Raw genomic sequence first — 25,352 nt, 5'->3', positions numbered from 1 at the left:
AGGCAACGAGCAAAATAAGACAGGACAGATGATGTCGGCTCACATGTACTAGCCTGTAACTGGCTAGCCTCACAGGGGCTCAAACTCCTGAGCACAAGGGGTCTGAGCAGTGCTTCTTCTCCTGATCAGGCAGGTCATCAGTGAGGCTCATCGGAAGCCAGGCAGGGCTGCAGCTTTTCAACGAATAGCTGTTGAAGCAGACAAGGTGCCCATTCGCAGTGGCTGAGCAGTCTGCAGGCCTAGAGGTGCACACAGTACTTGAGGCCCTGTCTGTGTGGAATCCATTAGCCTTCTGTAAAGACTACCTGCTGGCTACAACTGGACTGCGAACAGAAAAGCACTGCTTTTCAGCTTCTGCCTTGAAACGGAAGGAATCACTTTTACAAATGAATTTCGCCCCAACCACAAGCCCCCTTTTCACATTTCTGTATATTTTTCTAATTCAAATACATCCTACATGGGGTGGAAAGTGATTTGGGGGGATGTCATTGTGCAGACACTGGAGGAAGATTGGGTCTTTATTTGCACATAAACCAATTGATTCCATTATCTGCTGATAGGGCATACTTTCACACTGTTTCAGCTGATTTAGGAGGTGCATGCACTTTATTCTGGGAAACAGTAGCTTGAAAGCTACACATAAGTAGGTAATTAGATCAATGAATAAATAAGGAACGAGTTGAGACAAACGTGTGATCAATCAATGATCCTCCAGGAACTGAACCTCCAGGGTGGCACAACTGGATGACAGGTACACTGCGTGTGCCTGCAAAGTCATTATTGTGAGCTTGATTAAGTGAAGTGGACTTTTCGACAGCAGGAGGATACAGTCTCTGCCAGTGATTCTGAGAAAGCTTAATGCGATACTGGGGATCTGGGCTCTGCTCAGCTCCTGCACTGTGACGGCTGGCCTCCCAGGTCACACTCAAGCCCGTTTCTAGAGCAGCCATTGTAATCCTCTTACAGGGACCATGTTTCAGGCTCTATCAAGAAGACACAGATATACACCTGTTTCACTTCAGTTATGTTTGTCCCCGATCCAGGACAAAACATTTGTCCAAGGCTGAAAACTTTATAAACACAAAGCGGAATTGGAACTTTCTTTAGATGGTACAGCCTTTCAGCATCATGAAACGGTGAGAGCTAATTAATATTCATTCCCATATCACTGTTATCCGCCACTGTGTTTCTGTGTAAGACACATGACAAGAATTTTCCTTGCTAGGAAAGAATGAAGAATGGGCTTTACCTGGAATTGGCGGAACCGAAGAAGGAGATAAAAGTGCTTTGCATTTCAGAAGCAGGATCGTTTGAGACATGATGATTTCTATAAAAGCGACAGAGAACATTTCATGGTGAGTTTTACCGCAATTTCTTTGGAAATTTACAGCAGGGCCACGGGAATTACAACAGATGTAAAATAAAGCCTAAAGTAACCATTCTTAACGAAAATTTTGAAATAAACTCAGTACTTTTAAACCATGGCTTGCATTTGCCAAATCACTTACTTACAAAGCACAAAACTCTGGGACAGTGAACTGACCCTGACGTCTCTAGATGTTTAATGCCACTATTATCTCATAAAGCCCAACTAGGTACAAAATAATAACATTTGCAAAATCATGCATTGAATTGATTGAATTGAGAATCGTGGAAAATCCATCCATTTTCTAACTGTTTTATCCAATTCAGGGTCTTGGGGAGCCTATCCCAGCTACAAACAGGCACATAGCAGGTTACAACACTAGTTCATTGCAGGGCAGACAGACACAAGCACAGACACACTCACACCAGGGCCAATTATCCTACCAGTATGTCTTTGGCCTGTGGGAGGCAACCGTAGCACTGGAGGAAACCCACATGAACACTGGGAGAACATACAAACTCTTAGGTCCAGAATTGAACCCAGGGCTCCAGCGTGCTGCAAAGCAGCAATGGTAACCACTGGAACAACCAATTACTAATCATCGCAGGTTATGGCTTCATCCTCGGTACTGTACAGGACTTGTGCATGTACCCTTCTGATCAGCCCACCTGTCAGAATCCCTTCTCATCTGACACTCTGAAAGCTTGGCATGGCTTGAGCACCAATAGGAGGAGTGACATCACAGCAACCCCAGGACACCCTGGCTCACTCACACCCACCCAAGGTGCTTAGCCACTGTGTTCAGCCTTAGGGAATTCTGGTCACTTTTAGACAGGAAGTTTACAGGGATGTCACTTCTGCACCCTGCAGCCTCAGAGGCAGAACAGAACCTCCCTAAATTAAATTGTCTTTATAGCTGTAAAGTTATTTAGACAGAATTAAAAAAATCAGATGAAATTGCAATGTCATCCCCAGGCTCCGCACTATATTTGTTATGATATACTAGCGTGGTCTTTGACATACTGTACAACCACTTTCCCTCTGTATGCACTAAGCTCTCTAGCCCCATTAATGACATCACCATGTCTAATGGGCTAGATCTCACTCCTGCATTGCTGAATGTGTGGGATTGCCGCAGAATGGTTATCAGGCTTCCAAATTGTTTACCACACTGCAGTGGAGGAGGAGCAGATAGCAATAGTATGCTTTCATATTCCATCAGAATTTCAGAACAAAGGTCAGACTTAACAGCAAAATTGTGGGAGTGTGAGATACAAACATAATAGAAAAAAAATAAATATCTATGTGTCTAAATACAGTATAGTCTGCATGTGGGTCTCTCCCTTGACAGGGAAGACACACTGTGCAGTTAATTTCCTTTCACAGACACCGAGCAGAGGAATAATGAAAAATAGTCATGCAACTCATTTTTTGACAAGTCTTTTCAGTTTCATTGAATGACCATATTTGCCAATCTGTCAGAGCTCATTTTGCCATCATTTTCCCATACAAAGAGGAATGTACTGTCAGTCTTCTTGGCAGGAGGTGGTAGTCAACTCAGAACAGACAGAAAGAAACCAGAACAGGGAACCTCTGACTTTAACATTTTACACTTTCTTTACACAAAAGTACTGACATCATGAAGGTTGGTTGGGGGCCTAATCATCTAAAAGTTATCAGCAGAAACTAAAAATAAGCTGCCCTGAGGGTTTGCAAGTGGCACAGCCAGTGTGGTGTTGCCATGAGTTCGCAGAGAATCAGATGAATGGTTCTGACCCATTTCTGTGTGAAGGGAGTGCACCTACAGTACAAGCAGTCATCCTGACTGTGGCACAGGTGCTGCAGAGGTAAGTCACACTGATGAACAACAGGTGGTTTCATACTCGGTAGGTGTGAAGCAGTTAATATATATTGGGTACAACACTGGGCATAAAATGGAGTAGGCACAAACACAGCAGTATCTGGTAGCTTTGACCTCTGTGCATCATGCAAGGCTAGACATTCACTAGTCTTAAAAAAGACAATATTGTTATTAAACATGCAGAAATTAAGAACCCTTTCACCCCGAATAACATGTTGAACATGTCTGAAAAGCAAGGAACAGCCTGATAGTGTCTATACTCGTCTGAGGTTTGGAATCTGACCGGTGAGTTTATCAGCCCAAAGCAGAAGAAGCCCAAGAAGATGTTGAAGTTGGAGAGCCAGGTTTTGCAGGAAGCAGTAGTGTACAGGTATAAAACAGGAAATAGGTAAAAATGCAAACATACATCCAGTAGACTACTTCCCATCAGTCTGCTTGCCCACCGTGTGTGGATCTCCCCATTGCCCCTGGCTGTGTGCGAGCCGCCTGCGGTTCTCATTAATTACCCCGCCTCACATGATCCGATTGTCCTCGCCTCTTTCTCCCTACCCCCTAGTATAATATCATTTTCTCTGAACTGCCTGGTGATTTCACAGTGGACCATCTGTTTACTCTGAGGCGTTTCTGGGTTTTCCAGGGCAGACAGGGGGCGGCGGGGGAGCCATTCTAAACGGGAACAGCATTTCCGAGCATCATTATTCCTGGAAAGAAGGAGACGCTGCGGGATTCATTCTGGCGCTTGCTGGTGCTGTTCCCGATTCTTCTTTCCCCCCTCCTCGGGATCGTGACTGTGCGTGACTGCGAATGTACCTTTGAAGGCTGCCTCTCGGCACGCCAAAACCTGTCAACAGCGATTCTCCAGAGCTGTGGGTTTGATTGACACCTGTCAGCCAACCCTCCCCCTCACATACATTCCTGCCTCGAAATAAAAGCCCGAGTTAACACCGTGTCGGGTTAAACAAACCCGACAGCCTTGCTGTTTTGTGCAATTTAGTGGAAAGGCGAAAACGCGTGAAAGAAGAAATGGGAAATATAACACATACTGAACACAGAAGGCAACGGCTGCCACATACACATCGGCGTGCTGCTGGAGGGATATAGGCTCGAGCCGACACTGTTAGAGGAACAATGACTCCTCAATGAAGCGACTTGTTTTGATTATTCATTTATTTTCACTAATATATAATTTTACAACTGAACACGAACTCGAGCAGTTTGATGGAAGTATTGCTCAAGGTTACAACAACGGTGGCTTGAGCCCGCAACCCGCCGGTCGTTAGAGCTCTAGTTCACTACTGTAATTCACAAACGGCCCACTTTTTTATGACCAACGGACATCTTGTTTCAGGGGAGTCTTCGTTACACGGCTCCAATGTAACACTTTTCATTGCTTAGAATTATTTTGCTTTTTGTTTTCAAATTAAGCCGAGAAGAAACGTCAGGTTAAGGACTCGCAAGACTAGCCAAAATTAAGATTACAGAGAAATTCGTCTGCAAATTTTATTTTTATATAATGGACTATTGTACAGAATGTGCATTCTGGAATTGAATGCAGTTTTATCTAGAAATTGCTGCTGACGCAAGAAGTAATTTAAATAAGAAACAACAGCAAGGTTGTCGATTTGGAATGTTTTTAACAAATACTGCAACAAGAGAAAAACATATGAGAACTGTATAATTGTAAAACAAAGTGCTAGAGGTATTCAATTACTAGGCAACCGAATTTAGAATAGCACATGCTCGTTTAGCTTCCTTATTCTGAACATTTTATAGTTTTAACATTACATTCCATTCATAGTTATACACATTCATGTATGGAGTGACCATTTCAAAATATTATAACTGTTACTATATTTGTATTATACCCATAATAACTAACAAATTAAGCGAACATATTCATTATTGGTTCATATTTAAAGATATAAACAAATAAGGTTCCAAGTGGTTACTTCAAAACATTTTGGTTTGTATACAAATATGGGAAATTAGCACGAGTTTCGGTACGCATGTTAGAAATTGAATATCGAAGATCCAATGCAACTTTGATTCTAGAGTGTGCGCCTTCGGGAGCAGATACAGATATCCAGGGGTTTTCTGAACTGGATACGACACCGGAACAGAACCGGTTCCTCACGAGAGTGAGTTTGCTGTCAGGGAGAAAATGTACAGGAAAGAATAGAGGAACTGTAGTACACATGGCAGGTGCTACAGATCGCTGCCGGACCAATTTATTACTGGACTGGACCCCAAGAAATATAAGACATTCCTCCTACACGACAGCGACATTAACAAGTTCACAGCAGCAAAGTGAGCGAGAACTGTTTTAGTTTTCGTTTATTGAACTGTGACAGCACACAAAAGTGCCTCAAGATGGACCAGAGTTACAAACCTAATTTACATCGTAATCCCTGGACAGGACACAACTGACAAAATACAAGAAATAGACACATGATATATATATATAAAATAGAAAAAGAACATATCAAGACATGTATGATAAACAGAAAACAGATATTGCAAATGGTAAAGTACACAAAATAATGGCATGTTAAATTAAGTGTACATATATCATTGATCTTGATAAGACATGGTCTTGAAAAGACAAATCTTAAAAGAGACATCAGAAGATGAATGATAGCAAGATGGAATTGTTTGAACTAGCCATGATTTCGTCACACGATTTCACACAAGATGCTCATCCCCCTGTACAGTGACTCCATCTACAAGTCGAGTCGGTGGGGAAGGCGTAACTCACACAAAATTGGTCGGCTTAAGTCTAGCTGTTAAAATAGAGTACCGTATGTCCGCTTAGGAACTAGTAATTAAAAAAAAAACTAGTTTTAGTTCCGTTCTGCAAATATGAGGAACCTGCTTTCTCATTTTCGTCTGGATCATAACATACTTGAGCACGGCGACAAAAGGATTCTTAGTTCCTAGTCTCCGACAGTGGCTCGACATGACTATAAAATACTAACTCCATTTAGACTGCTCTACCAAAGACGGCTGTATTCAGTTTGGACAACCCGTTCCCTGACTGTCCCTGCACTCCCATTTCGAACGGGTCTAGGTCTGTTCCTATTTGTACCAGCTTTGAAAAGATTTAAAAATCATAAAATTAAGCTGATTGAGGCGTACCAGAATTGATCGAGTATTATCAGTAAAGGAAATCGTCAACTAAGAAATACATATTGAGGAGAATTTCTTGTTTTTCGCGGGCCCATTTCTGAAGTTAGAATTCCTAGGAGCACCGAATAAAGATTCCGCCACATTTCTTTAGTAAATTATCATGATCATCTTTGTGACAATGACATTATCGTCAATTATAGTCATAGCAGATTGATGTATATTCAGTTGTACTTCAAGAGTAATGCTTTAGTTGAATTTAAGCCATGTGTGTGTTTGCATTGCAATTGCCTTTAACGTTCAGGAGAAAAACGCTGACCCTACACACCGTTGTATCCTTTAGAAACGCTTCACGGATGACAAGGGGGGACAAAATGAAAGGCGCTGCTGCTCTCTGCTGGTAGAGTGACAGCACTCGCCAAGAGTAGCACAGGAAAGCACCTGACTATACTGCACGTCCGCAGCTCCGCGCTGCTGGGCTTGCACGTCGTGTGACGGAAACCCATTGGCCGACGCTGAACGATTTCCACCCCCACACCCTATTCAGTCACTAACCCACTGTGGTGCTTCGCTGTCAATCACGGCAAGACTCTTGCTTCCTGGTTACCAAGGCTGTGCCGGGCTGTCTGGGTGGGAGCAGGTGAGTATCGTTTCTACTATGGCCGGTGCGTGTGCTACGATAAACAGCAGACAGTTCGCAGACGCAATATTGTTTTTGCAGAACTGGCAGTCGGTAAAAAATGAAATAAAAATAGCTCATTATGTCAAATGAATGATTCTTTTTGAGTCTATGCATGACAAAATACGAATACCTTGTTAATGACGCGATGGTATCCTTTCATCTTTATTATCTCTGTTTTTGTACTTGTATCTCTGTTATTAAGGCACGAAGTCCAATAATTGAAAGTACTATATCGGTGAAACCCTTATAATTACTATGACGTTTATGGAGAGAAAATAGCATCATAGCATTTTGCATGAATCAATTATCTTAAAGTCCCTTTTACCTCCTGTTTCAAAACGTCCCCTAAAGTGTGTAGCATCCAATGCGGACTCCCGAGCCTATACCCTCGTACCCACTGGAGCTGTGTGCTCTACTACCTCGAGTTGTAAGTTCTCAGGAAGGTATCCCTGTCTGTCGCATGGACGGACACCCTCTCCGTCACACTTCCTGACCGTCGGCTCTGAAGTCCCCCCTTTGTAAAGGAGTTCCGCAGCCAGAATAGTCAGTTAGACTATTCTAGATTGGCTAGAGTTACATTTTCTGCAGATAATTATTAACGGGGATGGACAGCAAGGAAAAAGAAAAATAAGAAGAGTGCACAGGGTGTAAAGTAATTCTTCTTTAAAAAAAAAAATAGCAGCATAAAGCTGAATTAAATAGCAGGAAGCCTGCATTGTGTCTCTGACTTTCACATTTAATACAGTTGCCTTTGTATTGTTGTATTTTAAGTAACAAGACTCCTATGTCAGCCACAGACTGAGATCCTTGCTGTTGTGGTTCCTCCTCCCAGCTTCCCCGAGACAGCACGATTTCACACTGATTAGTGAAGGGGAGAGCCATGCGCCGATCACATGAGCCCAGAGGATGAGACCAGAAGAATTCTGGTCTCAAGGCTCTGGCCGTGCCAGGAGAGGACCCCAGCCGCAGAGACAGCCCCGCTGTGTGCACAAACAGGAGGTCTCCCATTAACCCTTCCAGGCTCTGAGCTCGGGGGGGGGGCGGAAGAGAGCGGGACAGCAGAGGGAGCCCCCACCTGGAGGAGAAGCGTGACAATCATGAACTCCACCAGCCCGCCGTCTCCCGCGGTCAACGGAGACACGGCGATCAGCTACATCCTGGTGCCTTTCTTCCTGATCACCATCGTTGGGGTTGCCGCAGCTGGGGTAGGTGGGAGGGGTCCTGTTAGCATTGGTGTACTGTATTTGGCGTTACCATGCTCTACTTACAGGGTACTCTGCTTATAACAAACACATGTGAAAAGTATTGAAGTGTTCTGAGACCTGCTCCTGGCACACCAGGTTTAAAGTGTGTCAAGGCTTGACTTGCAAAGTGTCAATAAGGCTTTTGGCTCTTCCTGAGAAGAGTGAAATGGGCACCACAGTTCTGCTTCTGGGTGTGACGTGAAAACAGAAAGACTGGTAAGGGAAGAGAAGAATAGAAGCTACAGATATCTGATCAACAGCTCTAGTGCTCGGGCTCCGCTCCTGTACAGGCTACTGGGGGGGCTGGGGCACAGTGTGGAGCTGACAGACTCCTTCACTTAAAGAAACTGGAGCCCGAAGAATTTGGAGTGTACCCTTGGCTAAGAATCTTCCTGTTCTGTTTTATAGTACAGCCTTTTCAATTTGAATGTAATTTTTCTAAAAATCAGACTACAAGATCAGGTGATAAGTATCTTGCCGCACTTTAATTAAGAACAAGCTTGTTGTTCGATGAGTAGCTGTTGCTTCTCTGGGGAAGGTGGGCGGTACTTTGTATCTTTTGTTATTAGGGGAGAAAAGTACAAATACAGGACCTCAAACAAAATACAGAACCTCAGTCTGAGTGTTGAGTTACACTGGGGGAATGATTGTTTCCCTTCCTTTTACTCTCTTTAAATTTTACTTTCTGTTTGGATTGTTAGCTTTGTAAAAATAAACAGTTTCTATATGCAGTTGTTTGCAGGTTAATCTTTGAAGTTCATGTGCTTTATGAGGCTCCCGTCTTTCTGTATAATGATGATGGCTTTTTAACTGTAGGTAGGCAATTTCTGTATCTGAGCCACAGTGACTCATCAGGTGTCTGTAGCAGTAAGTAGACTGAGAGCATGTGACTCTTCCCTGGATGGGACACTGGCCCATCACAGAGTAACCCCCCAGCAGTGCTGGTTCAGATTTATACAGCTGTCTCTACTGGAGAAAATGGGGTGAACTACCTCACTCAAGGTACAACAGCAGGTCCACAGTGGTGACTGCACTCTGCTTCCCTCATCTCTTTATTGTACCATTTTTAATTTAAAGAAACTTTCATTCCACTTAAAATAAAGTTGAAGGTGGCACTGTAGCGCAGTGGTTACTTTTGCTGTTTAGCACAGCGCTGGGGTATTCAATTCCTGGGGTGCTGTCTGTGTGGAGTTTGTATGTTCTCCCCAAGTTCACATGGGTTTCCCCTGGGTGCTCTGGTTTCCTCCCACAGTTCAAATACAAGCTGCTAGGTTAATTGTCTTCTTAGATAAGTGGCCTTGGTGTGCGTGTGTGCGTGTGTGTGACTGTGTCATTGTCTGCCCTGCAATGGACTGGCATCCCTTCCAGGGTGTGTCCTCCCTTGTGCCCAGTGCTTGCTGGGATAGGCTCTTGCTCCCTCACAGCCCTGTATCAAATAAAGCGATGATAATAATGCTTGAACAATAATGCTTCTCGTACCTATATCTAATCAATCTATATTTTCACTCTCTTTACAGGTGATGTACATCCAGAAAAAGAGAAGGTAAGCATTCCTGATTCCTCACATTGTGAAAAGACACAAAGAGAACACAGACCTCTGACAGGACAGAATCCATTCTGTGAATCACACAATGCTAAGCCAGGCCTCTGTTCACACTGTCACAGAGCTGCTGTGTTGGAGCGAAAACTGACACAGCTCTTACTGGTTACAACACAAACAAGCAAGTGCCCCAGTTGTGGGTGGAAAGGTGTGGCTGCCCAGCTGAACCCCACTGACAGCACCCATGTTGCATAGACAGGCTTTGACCCTGTGTTTTCCAGGCTTCAGGAAACATAGATGACTCAGAGGAGTCTATTACCCTGACTTGACCCAGCTGGTGGCCCTGCTGGTATATTACATTATCTGTTTACAGGCCGGACAAGTGAAGTTGCCCCATTCCATGGACAGCTGTGAAAGTAGAGGGAATTGGGTTAAAGACACTCACCCACAAACCAGTCCTCTAATACAAGCTGTGAGAGTCTAATTGAGACGTGACACAAATAACAGTGGGCATCAGTAAGTCAGGTTGATGCAGTTTGTGTAGTGCAGCGGCTTGTCAGCTTAGCAATTTAATTAAAGTGTTTTAGACTGACAATTGTCAAGTCAATCTCCAGACTCAAATTGAATTGAGGCTTGGGAAGGCATCTCAGATAATCACACAAAGACTGTGGCAAGCTCACTGGGCCGCAGACTACATGCAGTTATTGCTTCAAAATTCAAAATATTGCTACAAATACTGTAAAATAACCATTGTGTCCTAAATATACTTGTATACTTAAAGTGAATGTGTCCCAGTACTTGCGGTCACTTGAAATCGCTGTGATGAACACAGGCTTTTTTCAAACGTTTTTCATGTAATATGATCAAGTACAATATTTGCATGGATGTACCCAAAATCAAAACATAAATTGTGATGTTAATTTAGTTGTACTGTGGTTAGCATTGCTGCCTTGCAGTGCTGGGGCCCTGGGTTCATTTCTGGATGTAATATCTGTGAGGAGTTTGTATATTCTATCTGCGTTCATATGGCTTTCCAGCCCAAAGATATACTGGTAGGTTAATTAGCTTTTAGGAAAATTAGCCCTGGTGTGAGTGTTTGTTTCTGTCTTTCCTCCAGTGGACTGGCATCTTTTCCAGGGTGTATCCTGCCTTATGTTCATTGCTTGCTGGGATAGGCTCCAGCTCTCCTTTGACCCTGTATTGGATTATAAAGTGATTATAAGAAGGATAGATCACAAAATGCTTGATTTTAAACCAATAAGTACAGTTTTGACTGCTGGTCTTATACCTTTGGAGGGTGCTGCAGGACTGGACCCACTTCACCCACCTCTGAAATGCAACACCTGCCTGGGTGACACACAGCACCCATTCTGCTTCAGCAGATGAAAGGGAGGAGTGAGAAATTACTTCAGCAGTCAAATTAAGGTAGAAATTTAGGTGGGTCAGATTGTGTACACCCTGAGAGGAATTTATCCTGGACATTGGTGTTAACACTCCCAAGTCTTTCATAAAGTGTCTAAGGATACTTTAAGGATTGTCCTATCTGAAGGTCTGTACACCATACTGGGGCAAGGTTTGGGAAAATCTGGTGCACAAGGAAAAGTGCCCCTTCCTGGTCTTCCAACACTGCTAAAAGCAGCAACAGTGGTGGTCCTCTGTCTCCCAGTCCAGTACTGACCAGGCCCAGCCTGGCTGAGCTTCTGAGATCTAACCAGATTGGGCTGCAAAGTGCTGCTGTCAGTCACCAGTGCAACATGTGGCAAAGTGCAAGGAAAGCACCTGAAGTCAGCTGTCTGAGCAAAGTGGCGCACAAGACCAACAGGGTGCATAGTTTTGCAACAGTATGACAAAACATGGACGCATGGACAAACATTCTGCCCTTGGAATCTCTACAACATTTTCCTGACAGGTTGGGTCTTTCTCTGTCCAGTTGTCAGTATCGACACACCCATGAATCGTAGGACTGCATGTGTTTCTGAACAGACTGCTATCTAGGGAAGCAATCCCGTCCACTCCATGATACCTGGTGTGTGGTGTCACGTGAGAGATTCGTTTCTGAAACTCTGAAGCAGGTCTTGCACGTCAGTAGGTGTAGGCAGCACTCTTTCTGTTCTCGGACGCTACTGTTCATTCTGATCCATTTTGCGGGAAAGGTCTGGTTAGAAATGCTGTGTGCGTATACCACTTTACTTAGTCTTCAGCTGCTCATTGCACCTTTCTAATTTAGAAGGCCATTGCCAAAGTACTGTGTATAAAGAACCAGCACTAATATCTTCTCCTTGTCACCTGTGGTTTTCATCTGTCCCTTTTCTTAACTCTTTATCCAATTCCGGGTCGCAGGGGATCCTGAGCCACTTCCAGCAAGCAACAGGATCAGGGCAGGACACATCCTGAACGGGATGCCAGTCTATCACAGGGCACATGCAGACACAAACGCACACACTCACTCCAGGGCCAGTTTTTCCTGAAGCCAGTTAATCTACCAGCATTTCTTTGGACTGCAGTAGGAAACTGGAGCACCTGTAGGTGCTCTCCCACACAAACATGGGGAGAATATACAATATTACATTCATGTAGCTCCCCCAGGAATTGAACCCAGGGTTCCAGTTCGTGCCACCATCTGTGGTTTTCAACTCAGGAGAAGCAGCTTCCATCCCTGATAGCTTCGTTTTTAAATATCTGAGCCCTGAACCGTGTCTTGCGCTTGTGTGTTTTAGGATCGACAGGTTACGTCATCAGCTGCTCCCCGTTTACACCTACGACCCGTCGGAGGAGCTCAACGAGGCCGAACAGGAAATGCTCTGGAGGGATGAAGACACAAAGGTGCCCGCTGTTTCCAAAATTGACCTGTTTCTTTCTATGTCCTCTCTGTGCCTTTAGAACTGTAGAATACTATTGGCAAAGAGGTCAGTCCTAACTACTAATGTTTGTACTCACAAGACGGCTTCATACTGTAGGTGACGAAATATGAATGATTATTGGCCATGAAGATGAACCAGGGATAGATTTCATATGTTCCCTTATTCCGAGAATATCTCCTCAAAAGAATTATTCACATTTGTTGCAGTACTTTGTCTGCACAGATCGGAATAAGAAACAAGTGTTACACTGAATCTGAGTCTTAACTGGGCATCTTAACTGAATTACGTGGTGCTAGTTTTCAAAATCACCTCAAATAAGAATAAGAATAAGAATAAGAATAAGAATAAGAATAAGAATAAGAATAAGAATAAGAATAATTGCTTACACTTATATAGTGCTTTTCTGGACACTCCACTCAAAGCGCTTTACAGGTAGTGGGGACTCCCCTCCACCACCACCAATGTGCAGCATCCACCTGGATAATGCGACGGCAGCCATAATGTGCCAGAACGCTCACCACACATCAGCTATCAGTGGGGAGGAGAGCAGAGTAATGAAGCCAATTCATAGATGGGGATTATTAGGAGGCCATGATTGGTAAGGGCCAATGGGAAATTTGGCCAGGACGCCGGGGTTACACCCCTACTCTTTTTAAGAAACACCCTGGGATTTTTAATGGCCACAGAGAGTCAGGACCTCGGTTTTATGTCTCATCTGAAGGACGGCAAATGTAGCAATATAATAGAATCTCTCATTAAAACACAAAAAAGACAAAAATAACTCGGTGGAAAACGAAAGTAGTAACACTACTATTGGCTACCACTTTCTGATTCTGTAAGAAATAAAAATAGAAGAAGCTGGATGAACTGAACTCATTCTTATCCTTGGACTTTGTCTGAAAACAGGAAACCCATTTAACCACTTATTGAACACCTCATATGAGGAGTTTTGTGGGAGCACTTTCTTTACAAAGCCAGAAGCAAGGAGCAAAATGAGTAACCTAGTTTATTTGTCCCTGTGGGGAAGCACACTCCCCCAGACAGCCAGTGCGCCCTCTGCTGGGTGGTGTGACGTACAGCGCGCTCTCACCACATATTAAGATCTTCTGTGTGAAAATGCCTTAACGTGAGCTGTGCCCATTGATTGAAGCATTCTTTTTTTTTAAAACAAAAAACGGCTTTATTGAATCTGAATGCTCACCATTGAGTTTTTAAGTTGCCCCGGCAACAAGAGCAGTTCTGAAAAACAAGCGTCCGAATTAGTGGATCAGGGCCAAGATGTGGATACTTGCGCTTTTCTCACAGATTCAATTTACTCAGCAGGCCGGAAAACAGATATATCTTTGAGTCTTGGTAAAACTGCCCGCACAGCTCTTAGAGAGAATAGACTGCCTCCTTTGTGTGAATCCCAGTTTGATGTAAGATACTACTAATTTGGTTATCAGGATAATTGAAACGTAACCAAAACCTCTCCATTTTTTAATCGTTATTTTGAACATTATTTTGAGCAGACGGTGCTAAAGAAATATAAGCTATTAAGGATTGCCGAGGTTTGCATGGCAACATTAGGGTCTTTAAGTAGGCATGCCTTTCAAAACAGATATATCAGCAGCCGGCATGTGTGTTAATTTTGTGTTTCCAGCACTCAACGCTCTATGGAAAACATGTCTCTAGTCTTTTGTTCTGAATTCAGTTCCTGCGAGAAATGTTCATTTAGGGAAGCCAAGATGAAGTAGTATACAATGACAGTTGCCTGATGTGCAGCAGTCTTGGTTGAAAGTGGACAATTTACTGGCCAGACTACCTTTTATAGGTAGTTTAGGTGCAGTAGGTACTGTACATGTTACTGCTGAAATGAAAGAAATTGCAGTTCAGCTTCTTAGACACTAGGTGGTGGTGTGGAACAAGAAGAAACTCAGAGACGTGTAACATTAATTTTGCTTTCACTGAACTCAGGCTGCATGATGAAGGTATAGTATTCTGCATTATTATAAGACCATCTTCACTGCATGTCTGGCATCTCTCATAAAGCAGGGTCATCCTCTTGCTTTTTTTGCATATGTGTAATAGATGAGAGACATTTTCTCTACCACTTAGGACATCTGCGTGAACAGCCTCTGCTATATTTGAAAATGAGCAGACTGGACCAGGCAGTAACAGGACTGTAATAAACCACCACACTCAAAGTGGGGAAGACTTCGACACATATCTGTTGCAGCTTTACCTTATTCAGTTGCTTGACTTTCTCATCACTAAAAGTCATTAAAAATCCTAGGGTGTTTCTCTAAAAGAATAGGGTGTTATCCTGGTGTCCTGGCCAAATTTCCCATTGGCCCTTACCAATCATGGCCTCCTAATAATCCCCATCTCTGAACTGGCTTCATCACTCTGTTCTCCTCCCCACTGATCGCTGATGTGTGGTGAGTGTACTGGTCATTATGGCTGCCATCGCATCCAGGTGGGGCTGCACATTGGTGGTGGTGGAGGGGAGACCCCATCGCCTGTAAAGTGGTTTGAGTGGAGTGTCCAGAAAAGCGCTATATAAGTGTAAGGAATGAATTAACTAAGCTTTGTGTAGATTTTGCTTTGTGTTGCCAACACTGATATTGGAAGAGCACTGTGTTTTCTATTTTTGGCACAGCTGACCTGTTAATCACAGGTTAATCAAATTCAGTTGTCTATTTCAGGTATATTTGTCTCATTCTCATTCAGTTGTGTTGCCTGAAATATAAGCAAATGGATTTTGGCAGCAGCACAAAAAAATGTGCATTACAGTCTCCCACTGTGGGCATGTGTCCAATGGAGTTACTCCCATTGTGGGGATGTCTAAATAATAATTAATAATTGCTTACACTTATATAGCGCTTTTCTGGACACTCCACTCAAAGCGCTTTACAGGTAATGGGGACTCCCCTGCACCACCACTAGTGTGCAGCCCCACCTGGATGATGCACCGGCAGCCATAATGCACCAGAACACTCACCACACATCAGCTATCAGTGGGGAGGAGAACAGAGTAATGAAGCCAATTACTGAAGCCCCAAAATAGTTGGGAATTATTAGGAGGCCATGAATGGTAAGGGCCAATGGGAAATTTGGCCAGGACACCAGGGTTACATCCCCTACTTTTGACCACAGGGAGTCAGGACCTTGGTTTTACATCTCATCCGAGGGACGGCGCCTTTTTACAGTATAGTGTCCCTGTCATTATACTGGGGCATTAGGACCCACATAGGTTGAGCGCCCCCTGCTGGCCCCATTAACACCTCTTCCAGCAGAAACCTTAGTTTTTCCCAGGAGGTTTCTTATCCAGGTACTGACCAGGCTCACACCTGCTGAGCTTCAGTGGGTTGCCAGTTGTGAGTTGCAGGGTGAAATGGCTGCTGGCATATGGTATATATGGTCTTAGAGTGTCATTCCCATCTGGGCCTGTTCTAAAGAGTCTTTGAAAGAGATTCAGTTCCTTTAACGTAACTGTGTATGGCATTAGACACCAAATTATTCTGATTGCCCTTCTTACTCTTAGCTTTTTCTAAGACAATTTTATTTTAAGAAATTCTCTACAGTAAAAAAAAATAAGCTTATTAAAAATAGATTAAGGAATGAGGGTGGCAGAGTGGCGTCCAGTGATTAGCCTTGCTGTCTTCAAGCACTGGGGCACTGGCTTCAAGTACTGCAGTGCTATCTGCATGGAGTTTGTATGCTCTAACAGCATTCATGTGGTTTTCTTCTGGGTGCTCCTGTTTCCTCCCACAGTCCAAAGACACACTGGATGGTTAATTGACTTCTGGGAAAATTGCACTGCTGTAAGTGTGTGTCTGTGTCTGTGTGTGTGTATGTGCCCTGCAATAGACTGGCGTCCCATCCAGGGTTTGACCTGCCTTTAGCCCATTGCTTGCTAGGCTCCAGGCTCTCCCGTACCCTGTAGTGGAACAAGAGTTTGGGTGGATTAAGGAATTAATATTCATTTTTAATTCCTAATTTCAGTTTTTGTTTAATTCCTCATTTCAAATTTCAGATATTTGTTTTAGTTTACATGAAACCCACAGGTGCTGAGAAGGATGCTCGTAATCTGTACATACACTGTACAGTCTTAATAATTTCAGTGCACATGAATGCAAAGTTCATTGGAGAGACAGGAGGAGGTGTAAATTGTGTCTGAGCTGGTATTTCCCTCGTGGCAGCTGCAGGGATGTGAAAGCAGGAAGAGCTTCTCTTGCCAGCAGCAGAAGTATCAAAGAGCTTCGGATGCTGACTTCATTGATTGGAACGTGTGATGTCTGTTGCTATGGTGTTACCCTGAAGAAAAGCGAAGAAATACCTTTATTGACAAGGCATTTTGAGATGCGTTAGGACACAAAATGTCTGTATATCATGTTTCAGTTTGCTGTATGGTACAAGTTCTCTGTATGAAGCAATCCCAGCTGGTTTGTAAGTCTTCTCTGCTTCAATTTAATAGGATTATACTTATACTGGTGCAGCATTATTATAAAATATAAATGTTAATCTGGCAGTTTTTCTCTTTATTGCATTATGCCAGCTGAGAAAGGGCATGTGTCAGTCAACTTGGTGGGACGGGTCCAGCAGGGGGGGGGGGTGAGAAACTTGCACCCCTTTTCTCCAGAGATGGGCTCTTCTCAGAACGATCTGTCATTTTTATGCCATTCTTGTGGAGCAGACACAGCCTGGGTGAGCTCTGTCTGCCAACACAGAGAGCCAACAGGTGCCCGGCCAGTCCCAGGCACCCCTTTGTGTGGGCGAGGATCCCCTGGCCTGACCTGAGCCCACTTTACCCAGTGGTGCTCAGCCAGCCCAGATGCCCCCCCAGCCACTAGCTGTCCATCCTGGGCACAGTCAGCTCACGGCAGTGCCCTGACCCAAAGCCAGCGACTCTGGAGCTCCTGCTGCTCACTCTTCAACCCCGCTCGTCACACCAGCACCATTCACTATTATTTTCATTAAAATAAAAGAATGAAACTGGAAACCTTACTCAGTTGGTGGTAATTAAATGTACAGAATGTCTCTTTCCCAGACAAGGTGGGTTATAAGTTACCCTTAAATTGAACGGCTTGAAAGTGTAAAGTCAGAGCTATGTCTCTGCTGAAATGAAAATCAGTGCTCAGTACCTATCTTCAGAAGTCCTGTAACAGTGGTCACTATTAAGTATGTCACAGTTTCCATTAGATTAAAGATTTTAAATACCATTTGATTCCTGTTACAACCCCAAGTGTCTAGGGGTAAAGGGGTGTTACATTTAGGATAATTTTTGGAAGCAGGTGGGTTCTGGTGAGGGACTAGGAAGCATGATAGCAAGGGTTGGTGCTAAAGTGACAATTTTAAGTTGAATAAGTGACTGGTTCAAAATTGGACACAATAACACACAGGGCTAAGGAACTAGAGTGATGCCAAAGAAAATAAAATAACAAACAAAATGGAGCTGGCTAAAAAAAAAAAAGTGAGGGAAAGCTAACCTGACTACAAAAGAAAACCCGAAACACACGGTCTTCGGCGTCTTCAACACCCTAGCTAACCTCCACTGACTACCCAAAACCATACAAGACAAACGGCACTCACCCGTACTAAACTAATGTAACTAATACACGAATCAACTACGTGTGTGCAAAATGTACCCAACAACCTGAACTAACTCTATACACAAAAGTTCACACAAACACAAGTGAACTAGGAATACAAATGAGAGTAGACAAGTAACAGGCTACAAAAGAACACAAAGGTTGATACAATAAGGTTGGGCAAGGTAATGGCAAAATAAGGATAACACAAACAAACAAAAGTACAAAGAGACGAACAGAAACCAACAAAACAACAAAGCCAAAGCTATACGAAAACACACATACACACATACACACATACACACATACACACATACACACATACACACATACACACATACCAAAACCACAAACCAACAAAGCCGAAGTGAAAACCAAAGCCAAGCAGGACCAAAGTCAAACAAAAGGCCCCTTCCTTCTGAAGGCCTCCATGTTTTATACTGAATAAGATGAGTTGTGATTGCTCGAGAAGCTAATTGAAGATGATGTCATACGGAAACAGTGGTGTAATGGTGGGCCAATGGGGAAGGGAGAGCAATCAAAGTCAGAAGTGTGGAACATAACAACAAAAACCCATAAACCACACACTGGGGCGTAACAATTCCCATTAAAGATTTTCAATTTAAAGGCAGAGTCTCAAAAGTGTCCGGTGAACATGAGCTGATATGGTCATCGTAGTTTAATGTGACTTGGGCCATTTAGACATAGACTTTGAAGATAGTTATTTTTTCACAAGGAACTTAATTTGTGGTGCCGGTACATTAACAGCACAATGAATTGGCTACATTACTCTGCTCTCCTCCCCACTGATAGCTGGTGTGTGGTGAGCGTTCTGGCGCACTATGGCTGCTGTCGCATCATCCAGGTGGATGCTGCACATTGGTGGTGGTGGAGGGGAGTCCCCATTACCTGTAAAGCGCTTTGAGTGGAGTGTCCAGAAAAGCACTATATAAGTGTAAGCAATTATTATTATTATTATTATCCTTCCAGCATACAAACAGAGAAAAAAACCTTATGCTACTTGTATGAGAGATAAACAGATCACATAATATTAAAAGAAGTCCACTGTATTTGTGTAATTGTCCAGAGTAAAATGTAATTTTACTGTATTTATATTTTTACATTGTCAACTAATATTATAAAACAGTTTAATTAAATATAAAGAAGCAGGTGGAAAAGGGGGAAAGAGGTGAGGAAATGTGTCCATAAATCTAAACATCTCCTTTTTTATGGTGGAGCACAGGATGTAGGAAAACCCTTAGAATTCAGCAGGCTGATGGATGCAGACACAAAGCTGGAAAAGCCCCACTTAGTCTTCATGGGCAGGGACCATTCCTGCATCCAAATGGTAAAATAGCACTCTGATTACAGAGGGTGTGAGTAGGATCTGGGACAATACCATTCTCCTATTAATATTTTCTTAGATAATATAGGTCTTTAGGACTACACTGACTAGTGCCCATTATCTTGCTATTAAGAGATTGTCCTTGTGTGTTATTGATCTCGGTTAAGCAGCATGACTACTACAGCATAGCTTTTGAATGAATTTCCATTTTTATGGACAGCAGAGTCAGAAACAATTTGTACTGCTTAAGTCCCATATAATTTTAACTTCTTATCTCTCAGTTTTGTGTTACTCAAAACAAGATAACAACCCTGCTATCTAAGAACCCGCAGATTGTAATACTGTACCAGACACAGGCTTAAAAGTCTATGCTACAAGAATCTTCTTACTTTTCCTTTCTTATAAAAGCTGTAAAAGGGGGCTTGTTCTGTGTTTTAACATGCCCTTTATGTCTGTCTAGGTTGTCCAGGGCTGGGCAACGACTTACCAACACCGGCGCCCCCTCCTGATGAAGGATGCACATGCTTGAGGAGCTCAGAATCTGCACAGAGATCAGGTTGGCCAAGTGGACACAGGCATCTGTCCATCATAAAGGTTTTGACTTTGACTGGGATCAGCTCTAATCTTTCAGCTGGTTCTCATTTCAACAGCTGTGACAGATTAAAAGCTCTTTCTTAGTTCCAGCTCCTGGCGAGAGAATGTCTTTGTGAGACCAAAAACGTGACTTTGTACAAGTGATGAGACCTCATGCTCCTAATTACTCCCCCACAGCACGCTCGCACATAGCACTCATGCGCGCTCCTTTCCTGGAATACAACAGAGAACTGCCTGAAGTGTATTTGTTATTTTGTTACTATGTGTAAAGCCTTTTTTGCTGGCGCCTTGCCACGAACAGTGTTGTGATTTTGTCTGAAATGTTGTCTGTAGACAGAGATGGCAGCCCCTTCATTTTCTTTATGAGGAGCCCCTCTTCTCTCCTGTGCTTGTCCTGAGTCTTGTGCTGCTTTAATATTTATAAGCCCTCTACACGCAGACATTAAGAAAGTAATTTCCTGCAAAAGAGCAACTTTGCCAAAACTATAGGAGTCCTGAAGCTAACAAAACTATTTTGACTTTTGTGTGTGCACGTTGATGTTTTCTAAGCTGTTCAGTGTTTTTCCCAATTGAAAAATGCCCTGTTCAAACCTAGGTGCTCACAGTTCCACGTATGAACAGTGGATTGAAGAGATTCTTCTCGTCAACCACTCTGACCAGATCATATAAGCCCACAAGAGAGCTCCGATTATTGGATGCTGCCAGTGTGTGCAGGAAGATGGAGCGCAACTATGGTGACATCAGCCTGATCTTTTATCTGTCTTCTGGAGTCTTCTAATGTATGAGCTATGTGTACAGTAGGTCACCTTGTAGACATCCATCCTGGAGAATTAGCCTGTTTGCTGTGTGTGTGCTGGTGCCATTTGCTGGCTTATTGAGCCTAGACATTCCTGCTTCCACCAGTTAAGATCTGGTAGAGATTCTTTGTAGCATTGCAAAGTGGTGTAATGAATCTAATTAATTCCTTAGAGGTGGAATGCTATCCTATGTGTTGAGCCCTTTTTCACCAGTGCAGGGACAGGATGAGAGCTGTAACTTGGCAGTAAGGTGACAGGAAAGGTAGGTGTCAGATGCAAAGACAGTCTCAAGCAGCTCATGGGGCAAAAGCAAAGGTAGAGGCAAGTCGTGTGGCAGCTCTGGTCCTCAAGGGCTACAGCCTGGTAGGTTGGACTGGCCTTCTCAGATCACTGCCTGCTGGAGATGGTGTTAAACTGATCTAGGGCAGCAGATCAGTATGGAATTAACATTTCTAAAGACATCAGATGATGCCAACTTAGATGACCCCTCCCACCTTTTCTTAAGTCATTTTGCTTTGGAGGAGATCTGGAGCAGAGACTCTATGATTTGTTAATGATGTTTAAAATAGTAGAGTACAGTTATGAGTTCACTGACTCCTTAAGTCTGTACCTGTTTTCTGTGTGTCTTCTGCTAAGAAGAGCAGATGGGAGCATTCTTGTGATACTAACTCAAACACACAGCAACAAAATGTTTTAAAAGTGATCTACATATTTACTAAAAATAAAAACCCTCAGAAACTGTGCTCCTTAATATAAACAGTATAAGGTGTTTAACGGGAGCACAGGAATATTTAAGTTCAGGCTGCGAAAGATTTTTGGTGCAGTCGTTTTTCATCGTATAGGGGGATTTATCTTCCAAGTCTAAACCTGTTTGCTTTCCAGTCCCTGAGCTAAAAGCTTGCTTTGTGGAAGCTAATGAAAACAGGCCTTTTACAACTCATAGACATATAAAAGTGTTCCTGCCAGACACAGGAGACATTGGCTGGTGAACTCTTTGGTTTCTTCCCAGCTTTACAGCTGAGGAAAATGGACAACCAAAGAGGGGGGAATTTTGTGCACCCACTTTTGTTGTAATTTCAAAGTTTCAAGAATCAGGTTGAGACAACGGCAGTTCTCATATAGGAGTAAGCACTGTAGGGTTGACAAACAGAAAATGTATGAGTGTAGGGTTGTAGAGTGGCACAGTGGTTCGCATTGCTGCCTTATAGTGCTGAGGCCCTGGGTTCACTTCTGGTCTTGGTGTGCTTTCTGTGTTCACCCCACATGTTTGTGTGTGTTTGCTCTGAGTGTTCTGGTTTCCTCCAAAAGTCCAAAAAACATAGTAGTAGATCAGTTGGGTTCTGGGAAAATTGGCCCTGGTCAGTGTGTGTGCCTTGTGGTGGACTGGCATTCCATCCAGGGTGTACCTTGTTTTGTGCCTGTTGCTGGCCCCTCAACCTTGAATTGGATGAAATAATTAGAAAATGGTTGGATGGATGAATGGGTAGAGAATAACCAGGAAAGTTCTGTTTGACAAGTTCGGATCTTGAGGATTTGTTTGTGGAATCTTAAAGACTGTCTCTTTTCCTTCTTCCTGAAGTGGTCAGCTTGAAGTGTTCCAGATATTAACACCAGCCACAGACAGTAAAGAGCGTGGGCGGTTTTTTTTAATGCCATTGTCTATTAACAGTAATTGCTCGTTCACAGCTGATGTAACCTGGGTGAAAGCACAGCTCTCATTGTGCAAGTATCAGCTTTACTGACTGAATTTTTTACCAGTATTGGTTCTATACTGCTACAGTTACTCTCTCCCACTGTGTGAATTGGATAAATGAGCACCACTGTACCAATGCTGTTGATGCTGGGTCAACAGTGTCTCTGCACGTGTGTGAGGAAGTGATTATCACCCTACAATAGAACCCTGCATGCTCAACACTGCGTACTGTATGTAGGCAGAACGGGTAAAATTGTTATAAAACATCGTCATAAAGCATACTGTAGCATACAGCACAGTGCAATGCCTGAGGTCTCATTCAAAATTTAAAGCTTATTTGCAGACAGACAGCTCCAGGCATGGCAGCACAAGTAAAAAAGATTATCAAATATATTAAGTCTTAAGTGTAATGAGCATTGGATTGTATTAACTGTTTTTCTTTACAGAATGTACACAAGCACATATTTAAAGGTGTTTTTTTTATTTTGACTTGATCAATGATTGTGTTTTTAAATAAAGGATTTATATAATCAATGTTAGTTCTACTTCTAATTGACTTACCAGTAGCAGCTGAGGTTTTTGATTTCAAACAGAAGACCACATTAAACATCTCACAGCTTTTTTCTCTCCAGATTGTGTTTGGCAGTGATGTTGGTCAGTTTTTACCGTGTGATTCCCATGGTGCTTTGCACGAGTGTTAACACTAAGCGAAGGAGTGACATGACTCTTGCTGACCACACTGCCAGCTCACTGGTGCCCAGCTAGCTGAGGATACCCAGTCAGCTGGTGATGCAGCCTTGCTGATGTACAAGCTATGGGGTTTAGACTGTACATAGTTCTTTCCCACAGTCCAAAGACATACCGATCAGTTAGTTGACTTCTGGTAAATTTGCTCTGGTGTGAATGTGTACATCTCTGAGTTTGCATGTGCACTGCAATGGGCTGGAATGCCATCCAAGGTGTATTTCTTTCCTTGTGCCTGTTGCTTGTCAGAAAAGGCTCCGTTCCCCTGCGACCCTGTATGGGATAAAGCAGTTAGAAAATGGATCGATGGAGGGAATGTCTGTCCAACAGTTATTACACAGTGTAGCTGAAAATCAGTGTAGATGTGTTATGTCTGCAGGATAAACTTTGTTGGGTTTGTACAACAGTGTTATACTGTATAAATCAGAAGTTAGTTAAAAAAAAAACACTTGGATTTAAAACTTATAAAGAACATAGACTTTGAAAATAAAGGTCTTATAAATCATTCCCTCTCCTCAAGTAACATAACTATGGCACAATCTCTTTTTTCCCCCATTGTGAAATGTTTCATACCTTTTCCCTTGACAAAAAGCATTAAAATGGTTAAAGCAGCTTTGTTGAAACTCACTTTTTGATCTTTTATAATGTAACGCTTACGGCCGACAGGTACTGTGTAAGAGCCGGCTTACCAGAGCAGGTGACGTCACCGCCCTTCCCTGTGATAGCAGGACTACAGCTACTGGGCTGTAGAGAGATCTCTCTTTGGCTCACCGGGCTGGGTCCCTGCTGAGTGACACGGGAGTCCCGGGTTCAAGCCCCCGAAGGTGCGGGGCTGACCTAATGTGGCAAGGGTGCCCACCTGAACCCCCGTTGCGTTACAATAATTTGACTAACCCAAGTTAGTCAGACTTTAACTACAAACTGCTCCAATCCCAAGAATTAGGTGTGATTATTGACAAATGCATGTAAACATATGAGGAAAGAGGTCATGTCTAACAGTAAAAAAAAAAGAGGATTGCATGGTTCCTTTAACAAAAAAGAGAATTTCTTCCCAGCAAACAGAAGACTAGTGTTAAGACTTGGGCCGGCGGTAAATAAATCTGCAGCATTTTCCAAGAACAGTACAGTCAAAGATGAATCACCTGCAGGACATGGGTGAGCACTTCTCAAGGAAATAACAGGCAGCACGTTGTAACAGGGAAGAACTTACTTTGGTACAAAGGAGAACATGTGAATGTGCAGCAGGAGGATCACACCAAAACTGCACAGACTTGACACTGTTCCAGAATAAACAGGTGTTCATACTGGTGCATTGCCTCATTGTCTATATACATGTACACACACACACATAGTGGTTTAAATATAGCCTTTATACCCCAGCTGCATCCTGCATATGGCCTGCCCTACACCCATAGCTAGTATGACACATAGCTATAGCAAAAACCTGGTGAAAAAGAAAGCACCCATTGGGTCTCAGCCTTTTCTGCTGCGGGTGTCGTCACCCAGGGGTGGAGTGGTGGCTCTGTCGCTAAGGATCTGTGCCTGTGGCTGGAAGGTTGCCGGTTCAAATCCCACAGCTGGCAGAGGAATCCTACTCTGTTGGGCCCCTGAGTAAGGCCCTTAACCCCAACTGCTCCAGGGGCACTGTACAATGGCTGACCCTGTGCTCTGACCCCAAGCTTCTCTCCCTGTCTGTGTGTCTGTGTCTCACGGAACGCAAGCTGGGGTATGTGAAAAGACGAATTCCTAATTCAAGAAATTGTATAGGGCTAATAAAGCAACATTACAGAAGCACAGAGCCGTGTTGTTTGTTGTGACTCTGCCTTGCCTTCAATAACTCGGGGAAATATGAAAACGGGAATGACGGAGCCCCATGGGGAAAGTTTCTGAAAATTCCCAAAAAGGATCTTTGCCAACCCAACAAACTGC

At 43.3% G+C, this 25,352-nt stretch overlaps 1 protein-coding gene and 1 long non-coding RNA gene across 2 annotated transcripts in view; one reads left to right on the top strand and one right to left on the bottom strand.

Annotated features, from left to right (window-relative positions):
• Positions 1-25,352, bottom strand: part of LOC148658538 (uncharacterized) — a 136,619-nt gene that overhangs the window by 51,561 nt on the left and 59,706 nt on the right. The window lies entirely within an intron of this gene.
• smim29 (small integral membrane protein 29) lies at positions 6,737-23,213 on the top strand. The gene is made up of 5 exons (XM_088639861.1): positions 6,737-6,990; positions 7,865-8,237; positions 9,794-9,819; positions 12,534-12,639; positions 20,056-23,213. Exons 2-5 carry the CDS (start codon positions 7,926-7,928, stop codon positions 20,122-20,124), a joined length of 513 nt encoding a protein of 170 aa, XP_088495987.1. The 5' UTR covers positions 6,737-6,990; positions 7,865-7,925; the 3' UTR covers positions 20,125-23,213.

The sequence above is a fragment of the Lepisosteus platostomus genome, chromosome 7, assembly GCF_059453375.1.
Source record: "Lepisosteus platostomus isolate fLepPlt1 chromosome 7, fLepPlt1.hap1, whole genome shotgun sequence".
NCBI lineage: Eukaryota > Metazoa > Chordata > Actinopteri > Semionotiformes > Lepisosteidae > Lepisosteus > Lepisosteus platostomus.
The sequence above is the reverse complement of the archived record's forward strand: the minus strand, read 5'-3'. Positions and strand labels throughout refer to the sequence as shown.

What these genes read in the sequence shown, in the direction of transcription:
- smim29 (XM_088639861.1), top strand. Translation starts at nt 7,926, where the DNA reads ATGAGCCCAGAGGATGAGACCAGAAGAATTCTGGTCTCAAGGCTCTGG. An exon ending in TTGGGGTTGCCGCAGCTGGG is followed by an intron (nt 8,238 to 9,793) that starts GTAGGTGGGAGG and finishes CTCTCTTTACAG; the next exon opens with GTGATGTACATCCAGAAAAA. An exon ending in GGAGGGATGAAGACACAAAG is followed by an intron (nt 12,640 to 20,055) that starts GTGCCCGCTGTT and finishes ATGTCTGTCTAG; the next exon opens with GTTGTCCAGGGCTGGGCAAC.